The following is a 24,655-nucleotide window of genomic DNA, read 5'->3' as shown; positions in this document are numbered from 1 at the left end:
GAATTCCATTGCATGGAATCATGGCATTTAAAGCAGTGTCAAACTGCATTTATTCTGCAGTGCAGATGCAGCTTGAATCATAGGATGCAGGTAGGGATGCCATATCCCGCCTGGGGGCGGGACTTTCCCGGTTTGGGGCGGGTCCGCACAGTCCCACCCTGGTTTGGCCCTGCCCCCGGGACACCCCCCCTGCGACGGACGCCAGGCAGGGAAAGGAGCCTCGCATGAGCAAGGCCCATTCCCTGCTTGGAGGCGGTCTGGCTCTGCTCCCTCTTTCCCAGCCTCTGTGAAGGCCAAGCCTCCACAGAGGCCGGGAAAGGGAGCGGATTCCTTCTCCGCTTGGGCTCCGTGAACGGAACCCAAGCGGAGAAGGAATCCTCGCTGAGCGGAGGGATTCTTTTCCCCTTGGGCTCCGTTGGCAAAAACGGAGTCCAAGGGGAAAAGAATGCCTCCCTGGGGGCAGATTCCTTCTCCGAAGTGCAGAAGGAATCCTCCCCTCAGCGAGGCTCTTTTTCAAATGTAGGACCCCCCCCCCCCAAAAAAAGGTCCTACATTTGAAAATTTTGTCCTACATTTGTCCCGGTTTGGAGGCCCTGACTAATGGCAACCCTAGATGCAGGGGATGCATCTACACTGTAGAGGTAATCCAGTTTGAGACGCCTTGAACTGCCATTGCTCCATCTTATGGTATACTGGGATTTCTAATTTGCCCTCTCCAAATATCTCACAAAACTACAAATCCCAAGATTCCACTGCATGGAGCCCAGGCAGTTAAAGTGGTATCAAACTGCATTAAAGTTGCAGTGCAGATGCAGCCTCAGTTAAGGTTGGAGCCAGGAGCTAAATGCAGACTGAGCTGCTTCGTTCTTTCTTTTTTGCTAGAAAGGAAATATTGCCTAGGCTTCTGCCCATTGGGATGAATGATGAGCCTCTGAGAAGAAGAGATGCACGCTATGCAAATGAGGAGGCAGAGGCCACGCCTTATGCTAATGGGGGGGCGGGGCCAAGGAACCAGCGCTGGCTGCCTCCGCAAAGAGAGGCTCAAAGGCTCCAGGTAAGAAAGAGAGGAGCATCAGGCTCTGGGTCCTTAAGCTGAAAGCGAGCGCCAAGCAAGGCGATCCCGGGCTGCTTCTTGGGGGATCCAGCATGTTCCAGTGGTGAGTGCGCTTTGGTCTCCCCAACTCTGCATTTTTGGAGAGCTCTCTGGTTGCAGAGTTTGGAAAAGTCTGGCCCTGAATGCTATTGTGCTTTCCTACCAGAGTAGACCTACTGAGACCTTGGGATTTACCTCCTCCGTAGGATGCCGCAGCTCTATTTCTCTGCTTCTGCCCATTTCTGAGTTTGGAAAAGTCTGGCCCTGAATGCTGTTGTACTTTCCTACCAGAGTAGACCTATTGGGACCTTGGGATTTACCTCTTAAGGTTGCAGTTTTCTTTTTTTGTTATTTCAGAGTTTGGAAACCCTGGCCCTGAAAGGTGTTTCCTTTTCCAACCAGAGTAGACCCATTGAGTCCTTCGGATTTACCTCCATAGGATACAGCTCTCATTCCTGTTTCAGAATTCGGAAAAGCCTGGCCTTGGAATGCTGTTGTGAATCCCACCCAGAGTAGACCCATTGAGTCCTTCGGATTTACCTCTGTGTCACTGTTTAGCAATGGAGTCAGTAAACCGACTTTGGGGGGATTTAACCCATTGGATTAGATCTAGTGGCTGAGTGTCTAGGAGTGATATCCCCCCAAAAGTAACTTTTCCAAACTTTGCCTTGAACCCAAGTTTTTTTTTGGGGGGGGGGCCTTCATCCAAACCAAGTGCAAGAGTTCATTCTGCAATTGATGGGATTTCTTTGTCATAAAGTTTGCCCCCAAAGGACCACCTGCATTGCCTGCCTCTTCCGCCACCTTGGAAAAGTGACTTTCAAAACCTAGTTCAGCTGCATCCATCATTTTGGAAAAGTTACTTTTACTTCTCCCACCGCCTGAGCAAGCCTTGTCCTGGGTGCGGATTCTCCAGTTTAACTCAAATTTGAGGATAAAAAATTATGGCTGATGGGAGTTGTAGTCCAACATATCTGGGGAGTACCAGGTTAGGAAAGACTGTGTTTCCTATACAGTTTGGTGGGGGGCAAAGTTATTTTTGGGGACTATGACTCCCAGAATCAGCCAGCATGGTCACTGGGATTTGTAGTCCAATATTGGAAGGGCCAGAGTTCAAAACAAGGCACATTTCCCAAGGTCTGCCTGCAGCGATTCTAAAAACAAAGCCCAAATATCCCATTTATCAAAGATTTCCCCTTCATCCAGGGTTCTGGCTGCAGCACAATTGCGCTTTTCCTTCTGGGCTGAAAGTGGAAGAATCTTTTAGCCTAATATGAAGTTATGGGGTTAATTATATATATATATATATATATATATATATATATATATATATAACATTTGTAGAGTACACTTAATAGTCGGCTTGTAAGGTGAGCCTGCGTGTTTGCTTCTGTTTCCCTAAGGTGAGCCTATCCTGGGGATTTCTTGGCAAGTTTCCATCCTCTGAGGCTGAGAGAGTGTGACTTGCCCAAAAGCAACTAATCATGTGTCTTCATAGCTGAGTGGGGATTCGAACCCTGGTCTCCAGAGACCAATGCTCAAACCATGTTGCCTCTCTATGGTAGCTATGCTATTAGCTTTTGCAAAAGTAAATATTAACTTGTGCATAATTTCTGCGTAATTTGTGGTAGTATGATATATAATATTATATATATAATAAATACAAAGTATAAAAAGACAGACAGTTTTAGAAAGTTAAAAACATGACATCTTAAAATGTTACGTTGCAGAAATAATGCCTGTTTGACACCGATTTAATTGCCAGGGCTCAATGCTATGGAATCTTGGGATGTGTAGTTTTCTGAGACGTTTAACCTTCTCTGTCAGAGAGCTCTGGTGCCGCAGAAAACTACAAATCCCAGGATTCCACAGTATGGAGCCGTGGCAGTTAAAGCGGAATCAAACCGGATTATTTTTGAAAGTGGATGCAGAGAAAGCCTTCCTCTCATCATTCCTAATAATTTTTTGAAAAGAAAAATATTGCCCAGCTCTGCTCCTCTGCAACAGTTTGGAAGGGAGACCAGGAGGTCAGTTGGGTACTTTGTCTTTGTGTGAAAGCGCATTTTGTCTGTCTGTCAGGAAATGACTAATGTGCCACAGGGGAGGTTTTTGTAGGATATGCACCTGGGTTGCAGCTCCTTATCTCCTTCATACAGATGTTTTAAAGTTTCGTTTCATGTACTTCCATCTGAGGTTTCCTTTCTTTTCTTCCTTGCAGAAAGTCTTAAGGTAACTTCCCGCACATGGCATTGAGTTGCGTTCGCACTGCGAAAATAACCCGGTTTGATACCACCTTGATCCAAAACACACTGCAGAAATGATGTTCTATATAACAAGGATATCAGCAATATTTATTCAATGTTCAGTTTCCATTAAAAACAAAGGTATATCGTACAAACTTTGGGCCCAAAGAGACAGGCCAAAATAAAGCTGCTTTGGGTCACTTTGAATGTACGCTGTTTAAATGATACACGCATCTTAAGCGGCCAGAAGCTGAGCCAAAGTTGCGCTTCCATCCTTAGGACTGGAACATGGCTTTGGTGTGGCTTCTGGCCTCTTAGGACACATGCAGCATTTAAACAGCATACCTCCAAACTGACCTGAAGCAGCTTTATTTTGGCCTGTCTCTTTGGGACCTTTGTCTTGCATAAAGAACCTAAAATGCACACTTAGAGGATGCAACTATAACTTGTTTTTAACATAAATTGAACATTTAAACAAACATTGTTGATACCCTTGTTATAGAATATATTACTTTTACCATTCATTACCTAACTTCTTTCTTTTTTCGCTAGCACTGAGCCAGGGCAGTCAAAGTGGTCTCAAGATGGATTATTTCTGCAGTGTGTTTTGGACCTTTAACTGCCAATGCTATGCCAAGGCTCAATGCTATGGAATTCTGGGATGTGTAGTTTGCAGTGGCACCAGAGCTGTCTGACGGAGAAGGCTAATGTCTTTCAGAATTACACATCCCGAGGTTCCAAAGTCGTGGCATTTAAATCAGTGTCAAACGGCATGATTTCTGCAGTGCAGATGCAGCCTTAGGCTGAGAGAGTGTGACTTGCCCCAGGGTCTCCAGTGAGTTTCCATAGCTGAACAAGGATTCGGATCCAGGGCTCCGCTCTAGTGCTGTAACCAACTACACACCCCAGAATTCCATGGCATTGAGCCTTGCCAGTTAAAGTGGTATCAAACCAGATTATTTCTGCAGTGTGGATGCAGCCTTAGCTGCGTTTTTCTTACATGCACCTCTCTGTATTTGTCCGAACCCTGATTATTATATAAAGTCCGGTTATAATGCTCTTGTGTTTTCCGATACCGATGGGATTATCAAACAATTGGGAGTCTTTTCTTCACCTGTCAAAGTGGCTTTTCCGAACACGGAAATAATTTCATTTGTTTGCATACTTACTAGGAATCTGCATTTGAAATTTGAAAGAGCCATTCATTGAACTTCAGAACTATTGCTTTAATCAAGGTCCAAAACACACTAAAGAAATAATCTGCTTTAATTGCCCTGGGTTAGTGCTAGGGAATTCTGGGAATTGTAGTTTATTGTGTCCCCAGAGTGCTCTGTTTGGCTAAATGTCTCAGAAAACTAGTTCCTAGAATCCCCTAGCATTGAGCCAGGGAAGTTAAAGCAGTCTCAAACTGGATTATTTCTGCAGCGTGTTTTGGTCCCAAGAGTCTGCAAACATCAGATTAAAAAGTGGGCTATGAACTTTTTGGGAAAGTTTTAATTTTTAATAAATAAATAAATAATATGTGAGTTTCTTCAAATAAGAGATGGCCATTGCAAAGAAGGGTGAGCCAGCATGGTCAGAGTGTTTGTTCGACTCTGGAGACCTGGGTTCGATTTCTGGCTCGGCCATGAAACCCACTGGGCAACCTTGGGCAAGTCACACTCTCTCAGCCTCAGAGGAAGGCAGTGGCAAACCCCCTCTGGACAAATCTTGCCAAGGAAACCCCTTATTAGTGTTACCTTAGGGTTGGAAACATCCTGAAGGGTTGGGAATGCCTTGCAGGGATGGAGAACTAACACTAGAAGGAAAGGAAAATTCAATAGAGTTTCTATTGGAAGGAAAGCGACGCAAAAGGTCAGGTACTTTGGGAGCTCTTTCCAGGGTTGGGGTTTTAAAACCTCCATGGTTTACAATGAATCAGAATTCCACCTTTTCCAAATGCCATGCTCAGCCCTGGATGGTGCAGCTCAGTGAGTGCCTCTGACTATATGCAAAGTGCATATTCCTCATAGTATCACACATCCTTCCAAATATGCTCAGGGTTAGTTCCAGAACACACTGCAGAAATAATCCACATTGAGATTGATTTAATTGCTCTGGCTCAGTGCTAGGGAATCCTGGGAACTAGTTTGTTGTTGCACCAGAGCGCTCTGACAAGAAGGCTTAATGTCTTAGAAAACTACAGTTCTCAGAATTCCCCAGCAATGAACCGGGGGGGGGGGGGGGGTTAAAGCGGTCTCAAGGTGGATTATTTCTGCAGGGTGTTTTGGGCCTTAGACAATTTTGCTCATGCTACAATGCAGGTGTTTGTCCCTGGTATTAGAAACAAATTGGTGCGTGCTTCCAATTCTATTGATTGTGAGTTCCTGCATGGCAGGGGTTGGACTGGATGGCCCTTGTGATCTCTTCCAACTCTATGATTCTATATAGTGAGAGAGATTTGACATGATCTGTTGCAGGAGATGCCACTTCTACCACTATGGCTGCATCCGTGCTGCAAAAATAATCCACTTTGACACCACTTTAACCACCATGGCTCATTGCTATGGAATTCTGGGAACTGTAATTTTGTGAAACATTTAGCCTTCTCTATCAGAGCTCTGGTGCCCCAACGAACTACAGTTCCCAGAGTATCATAGCACTGAGCCAGGGCAGTTAAAGCAGTCCCAAACTGGATTAGTTCTGCAGTGCGGATGCAGGCTTGGACTACTGGAGACAATCCTGCCAAAGTAAGTGTGGGTGACCTCTAATTACTCAGAAGTTGAGAGACTCCAGTTCCCATCATCCCCAGCCAGATGGTTGTATGTTGAGATGGGAGGAATTTTTGGTTCTGTACCTCTCAGCTAAAACAAAATGCTGACAGTGTTTAACCTGGGCATCATCCTACTCCAGGATGCTGCTGCTGCCCTCATTAATATTTATTTCTTTGTGGATGAAGCATACATTTATTTATTGTTCTCTCCAAAAAGACAGTATTTTCAAATGTTGGCATGGATTCTGCTAGTTTTAAAACCAGACCTTTCATATGCATCCTGTACTTCAGGGCAGTGTAGTTTACAAGAGTCTCTCTGTTTTAATATTCCTCATATACAATGGTTACAGGCGTCTCCCTTTAGGCCAGGGGTGAACAAAGTGATGCCAGTACAGATTTTTTCAAGATTGCAACTCCCAGCATTCTTAGCTATCCAGGCTAAAGAGGATGGGAGCTATAGTCCAACAACATCTGGAGTGCGATGCTGTCCCCACTCTTGCTTGAGACAGTGATCGGCTCATGAGAAAAGGACAGAACCTAGAAATGTTAAGTTTTTGGACTACAACTCCCAGAATTCCAGTTGGCCATGCTGGCTGGAGGATTCTGGGAGTTGTTGTCCAAAAGAACATTTCTAGGCTGGGGGTGGGGGAGGCATTGGTCAGATTTGCAGATGTCACCAAATTAGGAGGAGTAGCTAATAGCCCAGAGCAGTGATGGTGAACCTTTTAGAGGCTGAGTGCCCAAATTGCAACCCCAAACCCACTTATTTACTGCAAAGTGCCATGTCCCTCTGGCTTTCTAGTAACAAACTCTGGCAAACTGTGCTGGGGCGACGGCATGATAGGGGTAAAATTCAAAGTGACCTTAAGAGTTGGGCCAGAACTAACAAAATGAATTTTAATAGGGAAAAATATAGGATACTACACCTGGGCAGTAAAATTGAAATGCTCAGGTATAGGATGAGTGACTCCTGGCTTGATAACAGTTTGTGTGAAAAGGATTTGGGAGTTTGCATGGACCACATGAGCCAACAGTGTGATGCAGCAACTAAAAGAACCCAATATGATCCTAGGCTGTATCAATAGGAATGTAGTGTCTGGATTGAGAGTTGCAATAGTACCACTCTATTCTGCTTTAGTCAGACCTCACCTGGAATAATCCTGTGTCCAGTTCTAGGCACCACAGTTCAAGAAGGATGTTGAGAAATTTTGGCGTGTGTCCAGAGGAGGGTGATCAAAATGGTGAAAGGTCTGGAAACTGTGCATTATGAGGAGAGACTTAGGGAGCTGGGGATGTTTAGCCTGGAGAAGAGACAGTTAAGAGGTGATATGATAGCCCTATTTAAATATTTGAAGGGATGTCGTGTTGAGGAAGGAGCAAGCTTGTTTTCTGCTGCTCCAGAGAATAGAATACAGAGCAATGGATTCAAGCTACAGGAAAAAAGATTCCAGCTCAACATTAGGAGGAACTTCCTGACAGTAAGAGCTGTTCAACAGTGGAACACGCTGCCCCTGGTCTCTGTCTTTAGAGGTTTTTAAGCAGAGGTTGGATGGCCATTGGTCAGGGGTGCTTTGATTGTGTATTCCTGCATGGCAGTGGGCTGGACTGCATGGCTCTTGGGGTCTCTTCCAGCTCTGTGATTCATAGGAATGGTGCTGATGGATGAGGCCAAAATGTCATCAAGCCTAACATTCAGCTTGCCGCAGTGGGCAACCAGAAGTGCACAGGATAAGGATCACCTGGCTTAACTAGACTACATGTGAAAGGAATCTAGGAATCCTATTGGACCAGAAGTTGAATATGAGTCAACGGTGTGATGCTGGGGCTAAAAAGGTCAATATGATTCTAGGCTGCATCAATAGAAGTATAGTGTCTAGATCAAGAGAAGTAATACTGCCACTCTTTTCTGCTTTGGTCAGGCCTCACCTGGAATATTGCATCCAGTTCTGGGGATCACACCGAGTCTCCTTCTTAGGAGATTTCAGAATAGAAGCTGGATGGCCATCTGTTTGGGTGCTTTGACTGTGTATTCCTCCATTTCAGCGGTTTGGACTGGATGGCCCTTGGGGCTCCTTCCAACTTTATGGTTCTATGAAAGCCTCACTGCATACCTGTGTAAACCAGCATGTAGGTGCATTTTAATTTAGGCCTTTTGCTTAGGGAAAAACATCTAAAACAGACTCAAACTGCCCTCCTTTTTCACTGTAAGGCTTTGACTGGCCTCCAAACCCACTGGGTGACCTTGGTAGAGTCACACTTCCAGCCTCAGAAGATGGCAATGACAACCCCCCTCTGAAAAAACATGCCAAGAAAACCCCATGATAGGTTCACCTTAGCCATAAGTTGGAAATGACTTGAAGGCACGCAACAACAAAGTGACGCTTCACATGCCAGTGAATTATGTGCCATGGCACAAGAGATGCATTCCATTGACAGTGGTGGGACCAGAGTTGTGCATAAAATGACAGTGTATGTTGTGGTTGTGTTGCACATTGTCACCCTGTCATTGACGGTTGTTCTGTAGTGTTTCTGTGCTGGATGGAAGTTGCATAGGGCTGGCATAACGTAACATACACAGTTTTGCACAGTGTATTCTTGTGTGTGGATATTTATTCTATGGGAAGGTTGGATTGCATCATTTGTGTCTGCTAGCCCTGATAGTAAGAGCTTGTTTGACTATTTAAATGACTCCCTCGAAAGATGGTGGGCTCTCATTCATTGCAGATTTTTAAACATTAAGAATTCCTGCACTGGCAGGGATTTGACTGAACGATCCACTCTGAGCCTATGAACAGGGTTAGGATGGGCAATCCAAAGGCAGATAAAGAGGGATGGGACAAGAGAAGAGGCTGCTTCCACACTGCAGAATTAATCCAATCTGAAACCATTGTAACTCCATGGCTCCATGCTGTGGAATCCTGGGATTTGTAGTATGTAGTGGTCTTGCCCTTTCCCTGCTGCTTGACCAAGCCATTAGTTGCCCTTTTTAAATCCTGCAAATTCAGGGCAACTAATGGCATCCTTGACTGGATCCATCCCCTTGCAGTGCTGTTTTCCTCTTTTCTGATCATCTTCCACTTTGCCCAGCATTATCAATGGTGTCTTAAACATTCATGAGTTCCCTTACCAAAAAACAGCTGGTGCATCATTGCCTGATGTGAAATGTCCATTATCAGTTCAAGGTTGAGACCTAAGGAGTAAAGATATACAACTGAGCATTAAAGTTAGAATCGTCCAATCCATTGTACAGTCAGCCCTCCATATCCACGGATTCTTTTTCCATGGCTTGAAAATATTGAAAAAAAGTATAAATTCCTAACAGCAAACCTTGATTTTGCCATGTTATAGAAGGGACAGCATGTTACTGTGCCATTGTATTGAATGGGACTTACGTATCCATGGATTTTGGTACCCACTGGGGGTCCTGGAACCAAACCCCAGCAGGCAGATAGCAAGGGCCCACTGTATTCGGCATCACTATGTGTGGATACAAGAGGTGGGCAGTGAAAAAAGTGGATCGGAAGAAAATAAATCCATTTGAGATGTGGCACTGAGAATAGTGCTGAGGACACCATGGATGGCCAAAAGACAAACAAATGGGTTCTTGAACAGATCAAGACCGAACTCTTCCTGGAAGCCAAGATGATTGAAATTGAGGCTTTCCTACTTTGGCCACATCCTGAGAAGGCATGAACCATTAGAAAATTGACAATGATGCTGGGGAAGGTGGAGGGCAGGAAAAAGAGAGGAAGACCACATGTCAAGTTGGCTAGGAGGTCATGGGTATGAATTTACAGGACCTAAGCAGAGTTGTGGGGGACAAGGGGGTCTTGGAGGGGTCTCATTCACAGGGTTGCCAGTAATTGGGTTCGATTTGGGTCAGTTAGCAACAATAACAATCCACCATCCTCCTCCTGCAATGGCTTACCCACCAGATCCCAAATGGAAGGCTCATAAGAAGGATGGAGGAGACCCAGTGTTTGCGGCATGTTGCAAAGGGATATCCAACGTGTGGAACCTATTTGGGGGATAGGTCCTAGCAGCAGCTTCGATACCCCTGTTAAAGTTTGGACTCAAACCTGGAGTGGATTTACTGCCTTCTTGGCCAATGTGCCATTTTGTGGTTTGGATGTTGGATTTGGGACTCTGGAAAGTGAGGCTGAAATTGCCACTCAGTGGATAACTGACTGAATAAACGTGGACCAGTAATTTCCTCTCAGCCTGAGCTACCTGACAGGGTTATTGTAAAGGTAAAGCAGGAAGGAGAAGGACGGCGACTGTAACAAATAATAAATGGGAATAATGCATGGCAGGAAGATGAAGTGGAAGGCCCTTGAGGTCTCTTCCTAGCCTATGATACCCATGGAGTTTCAAAAGCTTGCAACCAATATATTGTGCATTTTGGTTGGCCTATAAAGGTCGTGCTGATGGATTTTTGTTTGCATTTGTTAAATGGCCAACACAGCTACCCCTGCATGTTTTCTGTATTGTGAGATACCACATTGTAGCTGCAACAGGGGAATCATGGAAAGTGACCTATAGACTGGGATCTCCAACCAAGGTAAAACAATTTTTCTTTTCTTCTTAAATTTTGACTGAATTCACATGTTTTACCTCTACACCACCAAAATGTTCCTGATGCAAAAACATGGAGACTTCTTGAGGAATTCATTGTTCGCTGCTTACAAAGAGGCCTGTGACCTCACTGGACTGTAGACATATAGCATTGCAAAAGAGGGGTCCCGGGTGAGATGCAGATTTCCTGGACTTTGACAATCTCCCTATATTGCAGCATGGCCAGAAGGAGCAGGAACCTGCCTGTAAAAGATATCATTCCCAACATACCATCTTTACTAAGGACTGAAACAACAAGCTTTTGAAACTCCAATTGTTTTCCCCCCTCCTGTTTGGTTTGTAACATCTTGCCTGATGAAGAAGCCCATGGAGCTTTGAAAGCTTGCATTAAGTATATTGTGCATTTTGGTTGGCCAATAAAGGTATCACAGATGGATTTTTGTTTGGATTTGTTAAGTGGCCAACAGCTACCCCGGCATGTTTTCTATCATTCTACGATTACAAGGCTTCCTTTTGGTGATTGTGAACCACCTGGAAAAACTGACATAAAAAATCACCTTTCAATCAGTTGGTGACAAAGAGAGAATATAGCAGCCTGCATTCCATTTATTTACATTGCACAGGTTTTAAAAAACATTTGCTTAGGTTTTATTGAAATTGAGAAGCATTTGTGTATCCTTAGCATCCCTTTGTAAGCATAGCAAAAGGTTTAAGAGATTTGTTTTCCTTTTTTATGGCTACGGTTCTCACCCTTATGGTTTGTTTGTTTTTTAAAAAAGAGCATCACATATAAAAATGTGTTCATGGTTCTCTTTTGTCGCTCTTTCGAAGGGAAGGAATTGTTCCAATAAAATCTTCTTTCCATCCTTGACATTTTCATGCGTCCCTTCCCTGCTCTGTTATTGCTGCCTTCCCTTGGGTTGGTTTCTTTGCAGATTTTACAATGGGCAAAGTAGTATACTAGTACCATTTTTCCCTCCCCGGTTATGATGTCTTTGGTAACCCATGGTCCCGTGGCCCTTATCAAAATCTCAACAAACCAGCCAGTCATTCTGGTTTTACTGCCTTGGGGCAACACATCATGGACAGGGCTTTTTCTGCATCCTTTCTCTGGAGAGAGTGCATAGCAAAGGCTGCAGTTCAAAAGGGGAAGGTGTATTTTGAACGAAAAGACTGGGCCTATCCCCCACAAATTTCTCCTGGTTTAATGTAGCCACTGTGCTTTTATTGGTACTCCATCACAGGGCTTGCATTTGCTCAGAGGTTGAGCATTGGGGATGGGCAAATTCCTTATCCTCCAACTGATTCACCCACTGCTGTCCCACTTTGCCAGCTGGTGTGAAAGTGTCCCAGTTTCTCTCGCTCTTCCTCCCACTTTCCCTCTTTGGTCCTCAACTTGCTTGAAATGGCTGCAAACTGAGTTCCAAGTGGAAAAAATGGTTTGCTCTTGATCAACTCTGAGTAGAGGAGACAGCAGACTCTTGCTTTTCCCTTGTGCTCTCAAGTCATTTCGGACTTCTGGCAACCCTATGGCAGGCATATCTTTATCTCTTCATTTGTTATCCCTAATAGATACAGTTTAGCTACCAAATATGTACATATTTAATAGAGGATTAAGTAGGTCTCTGCCTGTCAAATCAAGACAATTGGAAGATATGCCAGAGATGAGACCATCAAATAAATTGTGAAATTGAAGGCTTTCATGGCTGGTATCCATAGATTTTTGTGGGTTTTTCTGGCATCTGAAGATGCCAGTCTCAGCTGCTAGTGAAATGTCAGGAATAAACTCTTCTAGAACATGGCCACATACCCCGAAAAACCCACAAAAATCCATCAAACAAATTGTTCCCTGCAACTTTCAAGGTCCAACACTGTAGAAGTAGAATATTTATTAAAATATGCTTCTTTGCACCACACAGAAATTATGACTGCCTTAATCCTCTATTAAATATTTTCATAATTTCTTACAACCTGATAAAAACATACGATTATGATGAATAAAATCCATTAAAATACATCATCTCAACAATAATAATATCAGTTAAGACTAGTTTGTCATGATACAGGAGTTTTATAACAGTGGAATTACACAGAATCATCATTCAGGCTAAAGGATAGGTTTTAAACAGGGTTGGATGGATAGGCCTGTGGAAGAAGACTAAAAAAGCAGTTAAATAAAACCAAGCATGGATTTAAGAGTTTACAACCATATTAAACAATTATTATTATTATTATTATTATTATTATTATTATTATTAATTTGTATCCCACTTTCCCCCCAAAACTGGGACTCAAAGCAGCCTATGGTTTAAAAGCACAGTATAGTTAAAAAATCTACAAAACCTACTGTGATGACTGGTCCTCCAGTCATCTGGGAACTTCTTCTGAACCAAAAGGGGTTAATCTGGGAGGAGGAACATGCTAATGAGATATGACATCACATGCTAATGAGCTGTGGCATCATAGCTGATGTAAGGTCTACCTGACCAATCAGAGAGTAGGACCGCGAGATTCAAGAACTTTCTATGGGAAATCTTTAAAAAGCCCTCTGAGGCCATGCGGTCTTTTGGTCTCTCCCTGGATCCTCTCCTGAGGGGGAACCAGATGATGTCTCTTAGAGTCTGGGGGACCCAGACTCAGGAATGCAGGTAGAGTTGGCAAGGAGCCAGCTCCCTGATTCCAAGAACTCCACAAGGACTACAAATCCCATCATTGTGTGAGTAGTTCAGGAACAGTGTTAGTCAGTACGTCTAGGTCTTTTTGTTATGTTTATCTAATAGCTTGCCTGAAATGAATATCTCTGTAACTGTGTTTTCTGACCTGCAAGGCAAGGAGGCCTGGCATGAGTGATACCTTCCTATTCTATATTATTTCTTTAAAATAAACTCTTTCTTTTAAAAGCATCTGCTATCTCTTTGCTCCTGTACATGCGCCTTAACTCGGCTACTGATTGCTCTGGGGTTAGCAAGAAAGGAAACTAGATCTCTCTCCCAAACAAGTCTCAGTGTGTGCTTGGGAAATATAGTTCATTGACAATTCACTGAGTGGTGGCAGCGGAAAAATAGTTCTTTTAAGGGACTCCTTGAGAGTAAGGGCCCTGCACAGGGCATTGCTCCCAAGGAACCATCACACCTACCTTCCCATGAAGATGTCCAAACTCAGGCTAACGGAGAAGATACGGTGTTTCAGACATTTTGGACCTAAGCCATAATTAGTTCCTTTCCCTACATACAAAAGTAGGAATGCCTTGCATGCCAGGTGTAACCTTACAGAGAGAACTTCATTCTTATTGCAGCAGAGCTGTAACTTTTATGTCACCTTCATATTTCGTCTGGCTTGTGGTCTGTTGTGGATGCTGGAGCGATGGTCAAGTAGGTCAGAAGAGAGGGGGAAGTAGTGTCCCATAGGCCAGCATTTGTAATTGCTTTGGTAAGTATTTAGTAACTAAAAGTAACTATTTAGGTATCTTTGAAAAAAATGGCAAATTGTAACTAATTTCTTGTAAAAAATAATTTCTCAAGCTTTTTTGCAGTGGATTATTATCTTTTAGGTACCTTTCGGGGGGGATGGCAGAGTAAGGAATTACTTTTGTAAAAACTGAATGCATAACAGCATCTATTTACTCCTGGGAGGGAGTATATCTATATAGTGTGCCCGCATCATACGTGGGCACGCCATACGCAGCTTTCAGCATACGCTGAAAGCTAGGCGCTGGAAGAAGCAATGGTGCACACACCTGTGGCACACGCACCATGCCACACTGCAGGCATGAACTCCATTGTTTTCAATGGGGCTCCGCCATACACGGTATTTCCATTATGGGGGGTCTGAAATGGATCCCCCGTGTAAGAGAAGGGCACACTGTATCTTTATGAGCTTTGGTTTAGACAAACATATATGCTTACATATACATAGAGATATATGTATAAGTCGCTCTCTCTCTGTCTGTCTCTCTCTCTCTCTCTCTCTCTCTCTATATATATATATATGGGAAGGGGGATGTTTAGTATTGAGAAACTAGGTAACACTGAAGTGCTAAGCACACCTACCAGGGAATAAGCCACATTTCTTGACCTATTATAAATATCTGACTGTTTTAGATACCTTTGTAAAAATAAAAAAGTAAGGAATTATTTCTTTAAAATTAAGGAATTACTACTTTTAGGCATCTTTGCAAATCAGTTTTAACATCTTTTGACAGCCAGCTCCTGGAAAACATGTAAATGTCCCTCTGAAACCAAATCCTAGTTTAGTTCCCAGGTTAAATCAGTGGCACTCTGCAAAGGCATGAACTGCACCCTTTGCTACTATTACACCAGAGGGAATTCAGTTCTCGATAAGATCGGATAACTTTTTGGCATCCTCATTCCTGTTTACAAAGATACAACTTGTGAGAGAAGAAATATTTGGTTCCCACTTTAGAGGGGAATGCAAAACTAGCTGGACAACTCTTCTGCATCCCCTCAAGACAACGTGATAAACTGCTTTAGCTGAACTTCAGATATGTATCTGCTTTGCAGTACTTCAGCGCATTCCTTGTAGAACAGGGATAAGGAACATTTTTGGGCCTTGGGGGCTGAATTCCAGTTTTGGAAGGGTCTCTTTTGTTGCAATGGCCAAGAGGACAGGGTGGGAGCGAGTGAAAATCTGAATGTATGCTTTAGTGTAAGGCTGAAATACCATAAAGGCGCCAGAAGACCCTGTCGGATATTGGAAGCTAAGCAAGGTTAGCCCTGGTGAGTACTTGGATGGGAGACTGCTGACGAAAACCAAGTATTGCAGGATATATTTCAGAGGAAGAAGCTGGCAAAACCAGCTCTGAGATTCCTTGCCTAAGAAAATCCAATAAAATTCATGTGGATGCCATGAGTTAAACAGGTGACTTGAAGGCACATATAGACACACATGTGTTAGAATTTCTAGTCTGGTGAGACACTAGAACTCTCTTCCTGAACAGAAAAACTCAGGTTTAGATAGCATAGGATTTCATAGCATAGGATGTTCCCCTCATTTATGCAAAGGAGGTGCCACAGGGTTCTGTCCTTGATAGTCAGCATCTTTATAAGTGACCTGGATGAAAGAATAGAAGGCATGCTTATCAAATTTGCAGATTAGCAAATTTGCACCAAATTAGGAGGAGTAGCTAACACCCCAGAGGACAGGATCAAAATTCAAAATGACCTCAAAAGATTACAAATCTGGGCCAAATCTAACAAATTGAATTTCAACCCAGAGAAATGTAACGTACTGCACTTAGGGCAGAAAAATGAAATGCACAGATATAGGATGGGGGTCACCTGGCTTAACGAAACTACATGTGAAAGGGATCTAAGAGTCCAAGTAGACCACAAGTTGAACATAAGCCAACATGCCAGGGGAGCTGTGTTGGCCATTTAACAAATGCAAACAAAAATCCATCAGTGATACCTTGACTGGCCAACCAAAGTGCACAATATACTTGTTGCAAGCTTTTGAAGCTCCATGGGCTTCTTCATCAGGCAAGATGTTACAAACCAAACGGGGGGGGGGGGGGAAGCGATTGGGGATGTTAGTCAGATGCCTTCATGTTCTTTCAGTCCTTAGTAAAGCTGGTATGATGGGGAGGATATCTTTTGTGCAAGTAGGGTCCTCCTCCTGGCCATGCAGCAATAGGGAAATTGTCAAAGTCCAGGGAATTTAAAGTCTGTTTGCATCTCAGCAGGGACCCCTCTTTTGCAATCCAATATGTCTCCATTCTAGTGAGGTCACAGGCCTCTTTGTAGGCAGGGAACTATGCATTCCTCAAGAAGTTTCCATGTTTTTGCATCAGGAACATTTCAGTGGTGTAGAGGTAAAACATACAAAGTCAATCCAAATGAGCCAACAGTGTGACTCCAGAAAATAAGATCTGGAGCAATGGATTCAAACTGCAGGAAAAGTGATTTCATCTAAATGTTAGAAGGAACTTTCTGATAGTAAGAGCTGTCTGACAGTTGAAGAACCTCCCTCGGAGTGTTATGGAGTCTCCTCCTTTGCAAGTTGTTAAACAAAGGTTGGATGACCGTCTGTTGGGGACTAGAGGTGGGTTTTCCTGGCCATAAGTCGGAAAAAACTTAAAGGCACACAACAACAACAAAAAACCTTCTCTTAAACTATTTATTCATCAATCTAAAAGAAAACATTCTGCCGTGGCATCTTTTTGCATTTTTTGGAGGGGGAGGCTTTGGGGGAAAATGGAGATAATTCAATTTCTCCCTGTTTTATTTTGGTATTTCCCCATCACAAAATGGACTTCTAATCCGGACTCCACACTGTGCCCTTGTTCAATTTGAGAAGAGCATCAAAGAATCTCTGATGAAGACTTTCCCTCCCTCATTTCGGCTTTTTCAGAGAAGGGGGCAATGTGTTTTGGAGAGCTCAAGGCTGGGATGGTTGGCTTGCAAACAGACCACCTTCTATTTAGGGAAGGCCCCTTCGACAAACAGAGAACTGACTGCTGTCTGCCTTCTCTCTCTTTTTGGTTTTTCTTTTTGCCGGTTGCAAAAGGATGGAGCCAAACCAGGTGACTGGAATGCAAGGAGGGATTTGGAAATGGGACGCAGTGGGGGTAGCTAGCGGAAATGAGACACCGCCGGGGTAGGACTTTCAGCTTTGCAAATGGAATAAATTTCTTGCGGCTGATGCTGCATGAAAGGAGAGAAAGTTTGCAATGTCTCACTCAAGAGTTTGGGACACTAAGGCTGCATCCACACTGCAGAAATAATCCAGTTTGACATCACTTTACCTGTCATGGCTCAATGTTTTGGAATCCTAGGATTTGTAATTTTGAGAGACATGGAGCCTTCTCTGTCAGAGAGCTCTGGTGCCACAGAAATTACAGTTCTCAGGATTCCAGAGGATAGAGCCGTGGCAATTAAAGCGGCATCAAGCTGGGTTATTTTTGCAGTGTGGATGCAGCCCAAGTGTCTGTAGGTGTTTCCAATGGAAATTTTCTTCTCTATGGGCTTCATTTCTAAATGTAAAACCTCTACGTCTACATGGAAATGGCAATTTAAAGTTGACTGTGGATAATGTCCTTCTAATCCTAGTGCTTGTAATAGTGGTTCCCAAACTTTGGTCCTCCGGATGTTTTGGCCTTCAGCTTTCAGAATTCCAGGCTGTTGGCCAAGCTGGTTGGGGTTTCTGGGAGTTGAAGTCCAAAACACCTGGAGTGCCAAAGTTTAGGAACCACTGTCTTATAGGTTCCAGAGGGAGGAAAAATGATCTGCACATGCTCACTTGCATCCTGTTCTTTATTGCATCTGCATTGTAGAAATATTGCAATTTGACGCCGCTTAAACTGCTGTGGCTCAATGCTATAGAATTCTGGGATTTGCAATTTTTGAGATATTTCGCCTTCTCCCTCAGAGTTCTGGTGCTAATAACAAACTACAGATCCTAGGGTTGCATAGCATGCAGCTGTGACAATTAAAGTGGTGTCAAACTGCATCATTTCTCCTAGCATCCCCAATCATTGATGAGGAAAGCTGGGAGTCCCTGGCCAACCACTTCTGGAAAGACTGTTTTTGACCCTTGGGTTGAGTTGGACGGACTCAAAATGGGGATAGTTTGTTGGAACATACTTTTGTTTGCCTCCCTAGCCTTGGAAAAAATACTTTTCTGGACCACAGTTGTCAGAATCTCCCAGCCAGCATGGCCAGCACTCTGGGGAGTCTGGAAAGTGTCATCCCACCCAGGACATTTCCCAAGCTTTCTGTACATGCCCCATCCTCCTCTCTGCTGCTACATCAAGGTGCGAGTCTGCTCAGGAATAAACTTAACCAGGAAAATATTCCCAATAAAAAGCCCACTGTTTCAAAACTTCACACATTGGCTCCAGAGGCATTGAAACTTTCTGGAGTGAGTCTCCACCTTGTCTGCTCAGAAAACCCTACACGTTTATAGGACCATAAAATCTACACAGGTACAAAGGAGGGCTGAAATTCTTTATCAGCCCCAATTGGACCTCCATATCCACAGATTCAATCATCCACAGCTTGGAAATACCTTAAAAATATATAAATTCCACAAAGCTGGCTTTGATTTTGCCCTTGTATAAGGGACACCGTTTGGTTCTGCCATTGTATTGAATGGGACTTGAGCATCCATGGACTTTGGTATCCACGCGGGATCCTGGAACCAAACCCTAGCACAGGGGTTGGCAACCTTTTTGAGCCGGGGGCCGGGTTGCTGTCCCTCAGACAACTGGGGGGCCGAAGCCAAAAAATAAATAATTAAAAAAATAAATGTATAAATAAACCAGGACAAATGTAGGACAAAATTTTCAAATGGAAGACACTTTTTTAAAAAAATGGAAGACATGTGAAAAAATTTGCTAATTAAAAAAAAAATGTTAATATAAATGCATGTTTCTGAGGCTTCTATAGACAATTGCCCCCCAAAGGCCCCGGCGGCAATTGGCGGCAGGACCGGGCTGGGGCCGGTCCCAAGGCCTCGCCGGGCCGCATCCGGCCCGCGGGCTGCAGGTTGCCTACCCCTGCCCTAGCAGATACCAAGGGCCCGTTGTACTTAACCACTATAGTTATGTCATGTCTTCCAGCCCAATCCCAGTTTTTTTTTTAATCAGGCAGCAGCCGCTACATAAAAAAGAGCTTTATTCTCTTGACTCAGTCACAGCTCCCTGATGATCCCCCCTGTTGCAATGAGGATCTCCATTGCAGTGGGAAGAAGCAGGGCCCCTGTTGCAATTTCCCCTTGTGCTGGAGATTGCTCCTACAAAGATGGAGGAGAAAGTTACTCAGTTGCATCCCAATTGATGGGGAACAGACCCTTTTTTCTTGCAGTGCCTGCTGTTGGCTAAGTAGGGATTGCAGCACTATCATTGTCTCTCTGTATCTCCTAAACTGGTGAAGACATCAGGATTGGTACTACCGACCATTCACAAATCCATAATTCATGGGCTGCATCTGTCCTGCAGAAATAGCACAGTTTGACACCGCCTTAACTGCAGTGGTGAAATGCTATGGAATTCTGGGATTTGTAGGTTTTTTTAGCTATTTAGCCTTCTCAGAGAGCTTTTGTGGCACAACAAACTGCATATACCATGATTCCATAGCATTAAGCCATGGCAGTTAAAATGGTGTCAAATTGCATTATTTCTAGAGTGGAGATGCCACCTAGGTTGTGCATTCATCACTATTTTAGCGGATTCTGGACAGGTGAAAATGTTTTTAAGGTGCAGGTGCTCAACTTTAGCATTCAGGTTGTTATTAGCTTTGCCTCCTTGCAGGGAGAAATTAATTTCCCCATCCATTAGCTCTGAAGCTTCTTTAAATATGAATATTCTTGCAAGAACAACGTGAACTCATAAGTGCCGTCTATATGTTCAGTGTCACTTAGGAGATTATCACACGGGGTTATAAAACAGGATGTGCCCGTCATTATAGTTTCATCATGAGAAAATGTTCATACAACGTCGTGCTCATCCAATACTTTCTTGAATAACCTGGAATTGTCCCATAACTTCCTATTAACAAGGAAACCCCATTAATGGTTTACCAGCAGTGCTTCATTTGTGCTATACTGAAGTCGGAGAGTTTTTTGTGCTAGGATCATTTTCGGAGTAGATTTCTGTCTTATTTTGAGGTATACAGTACTATTTTATTTGAACTGGATATGTATCATATAGTTAAATATTGGCACGTTACAGACCGCCCCTTTGGGGCAGCCTGTAGGCGTGCCTTTCCCCGGTGTATTGGGGCCTTAGCAGCTAGAACGGCAGCCGCTGAGGCCCCAATCCGCCGCTTTCCGGGCCGCGGGGAAGCGGCAAAAGGCCGCTTCTCCGCAGCCTGGAAAGGCGTGTCCTTGGGGCTTCAAGGCCCAAGGACACCCCGCGGCGGCGGTGAGGAAGAGAAAGGGGCCGCTTGGCCCCTTTCTCCCTTGCGTTGCTGGGCGCAGCCGTCTGAAGGCTGCGCCCAGCGATGCAAACCAGCGACGCAAACCAGGAAGGAGCTCCGAAATGGAGCTCCTTCCTGCTCCGCGCAAAGGGCGCATTAAGCACCCTTGCGTGGAGCGACAACGTCACGTCTGCGCCGCCCCGTATAGAGGCGGCGCGGTCGTGATGTTGTCATGGCGGCCCCCATGTGGAAGGGGTGCCGCCATTTTGTACGGACTCAGACCATACTAGGGTTAGGGGGGTGCGGAACCACTACCCCTTCCTAACCCTAGTACGGACTGAGTCTGTACTTAAAGGCCCGTTTGTAACGGGCCATCGAAACTTTAAATTTGTTCTGCTTGGGACAGAATCATATTTGTTGGAGATGGCACATTAGCCTGATAATGCATGAAACATCAAATCACGATATACTAATGATACAGCAGTTTGATTGCCTTTTGTATGTACAATGTGACTGCATTTTTGTTCCACTTTTATTTCATTGTTATAGGGCGATTTCGCAATCGTGCGGAACTATAGATCACTATAGTGCTATGTTTCCGTTATCTTCCAGTTCCATGATTGTTGTGGAATTGGTCCTAGTGTAGTAATCTCTTTACTCTTAAGTAAGTGTGTATTGACTAGCTTACAGGCAGTCTGTGTTATTCCTGGGAGAGCTCAACATGGAATCATAGAATTGTAGAGTTGAAAAGGATCACAAAACCGAGCCCCCTGCCATATAGTGGTTTGGGCATTGGATTATGGCTGTCTACCAAATCCAACCCAGAGACGTAGGTCCATGTTAATATGGTATCACTATGGCTTAGTGGCATGGAGCATTATCAGGGGTAGACAACTGCATGGATGGACCAAGAATCAATCCCTTCCTCCAAACCTCCTCCTATGGGTCACAACAAGCCCAAATATTCATTTTCCTCTGCAGCCCTTAGAATCACAGAGTTGGGAGAGACCCCAAGGGCCATCCAGTCCAACCCTCTGCCATGCAGGAACTCACAAACAAAGCACCCCTGACAGATGGCTGTCCAGCCTCTGTTTTAAGACCTCCAAAGGAGGAGGCTTTTCTCCAAGGGAACGTCTTTCAACATCAAACAGGCCTTACTGTCAGGAAGCTCCTCCTAATTTTTAGGAGGAATCTCTTTTCCTGCAGCTTGAATCCATTGTTCTGGTTCCTGTTCTCTGGAGCAGCAGAAAGCAAGCTTGCTCCACTCTCAATGTGACACCCCTTAAAATATTTAAACAGGGCTATCATATCACCTCTTAACTGTCTCTTTTCCAGACTAAACATACCCAGTTCCCTAAGTCTCTCCTCATAAGACATGGTTTCTAGACCCTTCACCATTTTAGTCGCCCTCCTTTGGACATGCTCCACTTTCTCCACATCCTTTTTGAATTGTGGCACCCAGAACTGGACATAGGATTATTCCAGGTGGGGTCTGACCAAAGCAGAATATAGTGGCACTATTACTTCTCTTGATCTAGACACTATACTTTTATTGATGCAGCCTAAAATTGCATTGGCCTTTTTAGCTGCCGCATCACACTGTTGACTCATGTTCAACTTGTGGTCTACTTGGACTCCTAGATCCCTTTCAGACGTAGTCTGCTTAAGCCAGGTGTCCGCCATCCTATATCGATGCATTTCATTTTTCCTACCTCAGTGCAGTATTTTACATTTCTTCCTATTGAAGTTCATTTTCTTGTCAATATGACATCCCTTTAAATATTTAAACAGGACTATCATATCATATCTTGTCTGTCTCTTCTCCAGGGTAAACATACCCAGCTCCCTAAGACTTTCCTCATAAGGCACGGTTTCTTCTTCAGACAGGAACAGGAATTGTAGGTGTCTCTCTTCTTGTCACCATTTTGAGAGTGATGTCAGAAGTAAACTGGAAATACTGAAGATAGTATGAGGTTCTAGTGTACTTTTGGGGGTGCATTTCAAGTGTTTTGAGGGAGCTTTCTCAGCAATTTTAGAGCAAAATTGGCCCAGAAATGGTGCCAAAAATTTTAAAAGTTTTTTTTTTTTTAGCATGCTTGGTTTAGGTAGAATGACCATACATTCTTTTCCAGAACATGTCCTTCATTTCAGCTTTCTGTCCAGGATGAATTCCAAAATGTCTTCCAGTTCGAGCATGTCTAAGAAGGAACAATTTATGAGTGTTTTTGGCATTCTTTTTTCTTGAATACCTACATCATGTGGTGCCTTGTCTTCCTTTGGAGTTATGATATCTGGTCATTCTGGCTTTAGGGGACTGTGGGAGTCTTCAAGGGACAGAAATGTGAGGTCCAAGGCCCAAATGCAGCCTGGGGGTCACATCTTGCCCATGTCTGTGTAACATCTATTTTTCTTTTCTCCTTTCCTAGGAAGAAGACTGTCTACAAAAGTGTTCTCCTCTCCTTTGCATTGGTGGTTGCAGTGACGGTGTTGCAGCGAGGCATGACTCCTACGCAATTCTTTCAAGGCCAGCCACCGAAGGAGCTTATTTCCCAGGAGCCCATAAAAGCCCAGAAGAGAGACGGGGTCATCTCTGCCGCCAACAATTTCTGGAAGAAAGAGAACCCCGTGACCAAGGCTGAGGAAGTGACGGAGAAGCAGCTGACCTCATGGGACATCACCACCATCAACTGCACGGCCAACATGAATTTCACCAAAGACGACTGGTTCAAAGGGCTGGAACCCAACTTCCGGCAATTCCTCCTCTACCGCCATTGCCGGTATTTCCCCATGCTCATCAATCACCCAGAGAAATGCGGTGAAGACATCTACCTCCTGATAGTGGTGAAGTCCATCATCACGCAGCATGACCGCCGGGAGGCCATCCGCAGGACTTGGGGTCAAGAGAAAGAGATGGACGGCAAGAAGATTCGGACTCTCTTTCTTCTGGGCATTGCTTCCAAAGAAGAGGAGAGGGCCAACTATCAAAAATTGCTGGAATATGAGAACTACATCTACAAGGACATCTTACAGTGGGACTTCTTGGACAGTTTCTTCAACCTCACCCTCAAGGAAGTCCATTTCCTCAAGTGGTTCAACATCTACTGTGACAACGTTCGGTACGTTTTCAAGGGGGACGACGATGTCTTTGTGAACCCCAACAACATTGTGGAGTACCTGCAGGACCAGAAGAAAAGCAACCTGTTCGTGGGCGACGTTCTCTTCAAAGCCCGGCCGATCCGCAAGAAGGAGAACAAGTACTACATTCCCAGCGCCCTGTACAACAAGAGCAACTATCCGGCCTATGCTGGCGGTGGGGGTTTTGTGATGGATGGCCCACTGGCCAAGAAGCTCCACAAAGCCTCGGAGACCCTGGAGCTGTATCCCATCGACGATGTGTTCCTGGGCATGTGTTTAGAGGTCCTCAAAGTGACGCCCGTGGCACATGCCGGCTTCAAGACGTTTGGCATTGTGAAAAACAAGAATAGCAAGCTGAACAAGGAGCCTTGTTTTTACCAAAGCATGTTGGTGGTTCATAAACTCCTCCCGGCAGAGCTGCTGGTCATGTGGGATTTGGTCCATAGTAACTTAACCTGCTCCAGAAAACTTCAGATCCTTTAGCCCCCCCATCATCTAGGTCCCAGGAGAAAACTTAAAAGAGAAAGAAATGGGATATTAAAACTCCCGGAACCTTTCTTCCACCAGTGTGGAGGAAGAGAGGAGAAAAACCACGTGGACCAGGGGCATTGTTGGAGGAGAGAGGCTCTAGAAAGCTGTCTCTGTATTTTATTTGTTCCTCTTTGGGTGGGATTTTGGAAGAAGAGACAAAGATGGATGAAATCGCAAAGGGGCGACTGTGGCAAGTGTGGGGAACTGGACACTCGGGAGAAGCCATGAAGATTTGGCCTCCCATTTTCTTTACATGAAGGAATGGTCACTACAGTGAGCTGGAAGAAGCCGAGCAAATTGGCCCACTTGTTGTTGTTGTTGTTGCTCTTCTGTGGTGTATTTTTCAGCTGAGGGCTGGCCCCAAAGCTCAGATACTTTGTGTGTGCATTTATTTCCACACGAGTATGTCTGTGTGTGAGAGAGGTGTTCAGCAGAAACTGAAGCATGAACA

General features: G+C 44.3%; 1 protein-coding gene across 1 annotated transcript; it reads left to right on the top strand.

Moving 5' to 3' along the window:
* The first annotated feature begins 1,097 nt into the window (after window positions 1-1,097).
* B3GNT7 (UDP-GlcNAc:betaGal beta-1,3-N-acetylglucosaminyltransferase 7) lies at window positions 1,098-24,156 on the top strand. Its single transcript, XM_089507482.1, has 2 exons — window positions 1,098-1,157; window positions 22,965-24,156. Exons 1-2 carry the CDS (start codon window positions 1,147-1,149, stop codon window positions 24,154-24,156), a joined length of 1,203 nt encoding a protein of 400 aa, XP_089363608.1. The 5' UTR covers window positions 1,098-1,146.
* The last annotated feature ends 499 nt before the right edge of the window (window positions 24,157-24,655 follow it).

The sequence above is a fragment of the Sceloporus occidentalis genome, unplaced genomic scaffold, assembly GCF_023333645.1.
Source record: "Sceloporus occidentalis isolate IW3139 unplaced genomic scaffold, rSceOcc1.0.p SCAF_2, whole genome shotgun sequence".
Taxonomy (NCBI): Eukaryota; Metazoa; Chordata; class Lepidosauria; order Squamata; family Phrynosomatidae; genus Sceloporus; species Sceloporus occidentalis.
The sequence above is the reverse complement of the archived record's forward strand: the minus strand, read 5'-3'. Positions and strand labels throughout refer to the sequence as shown.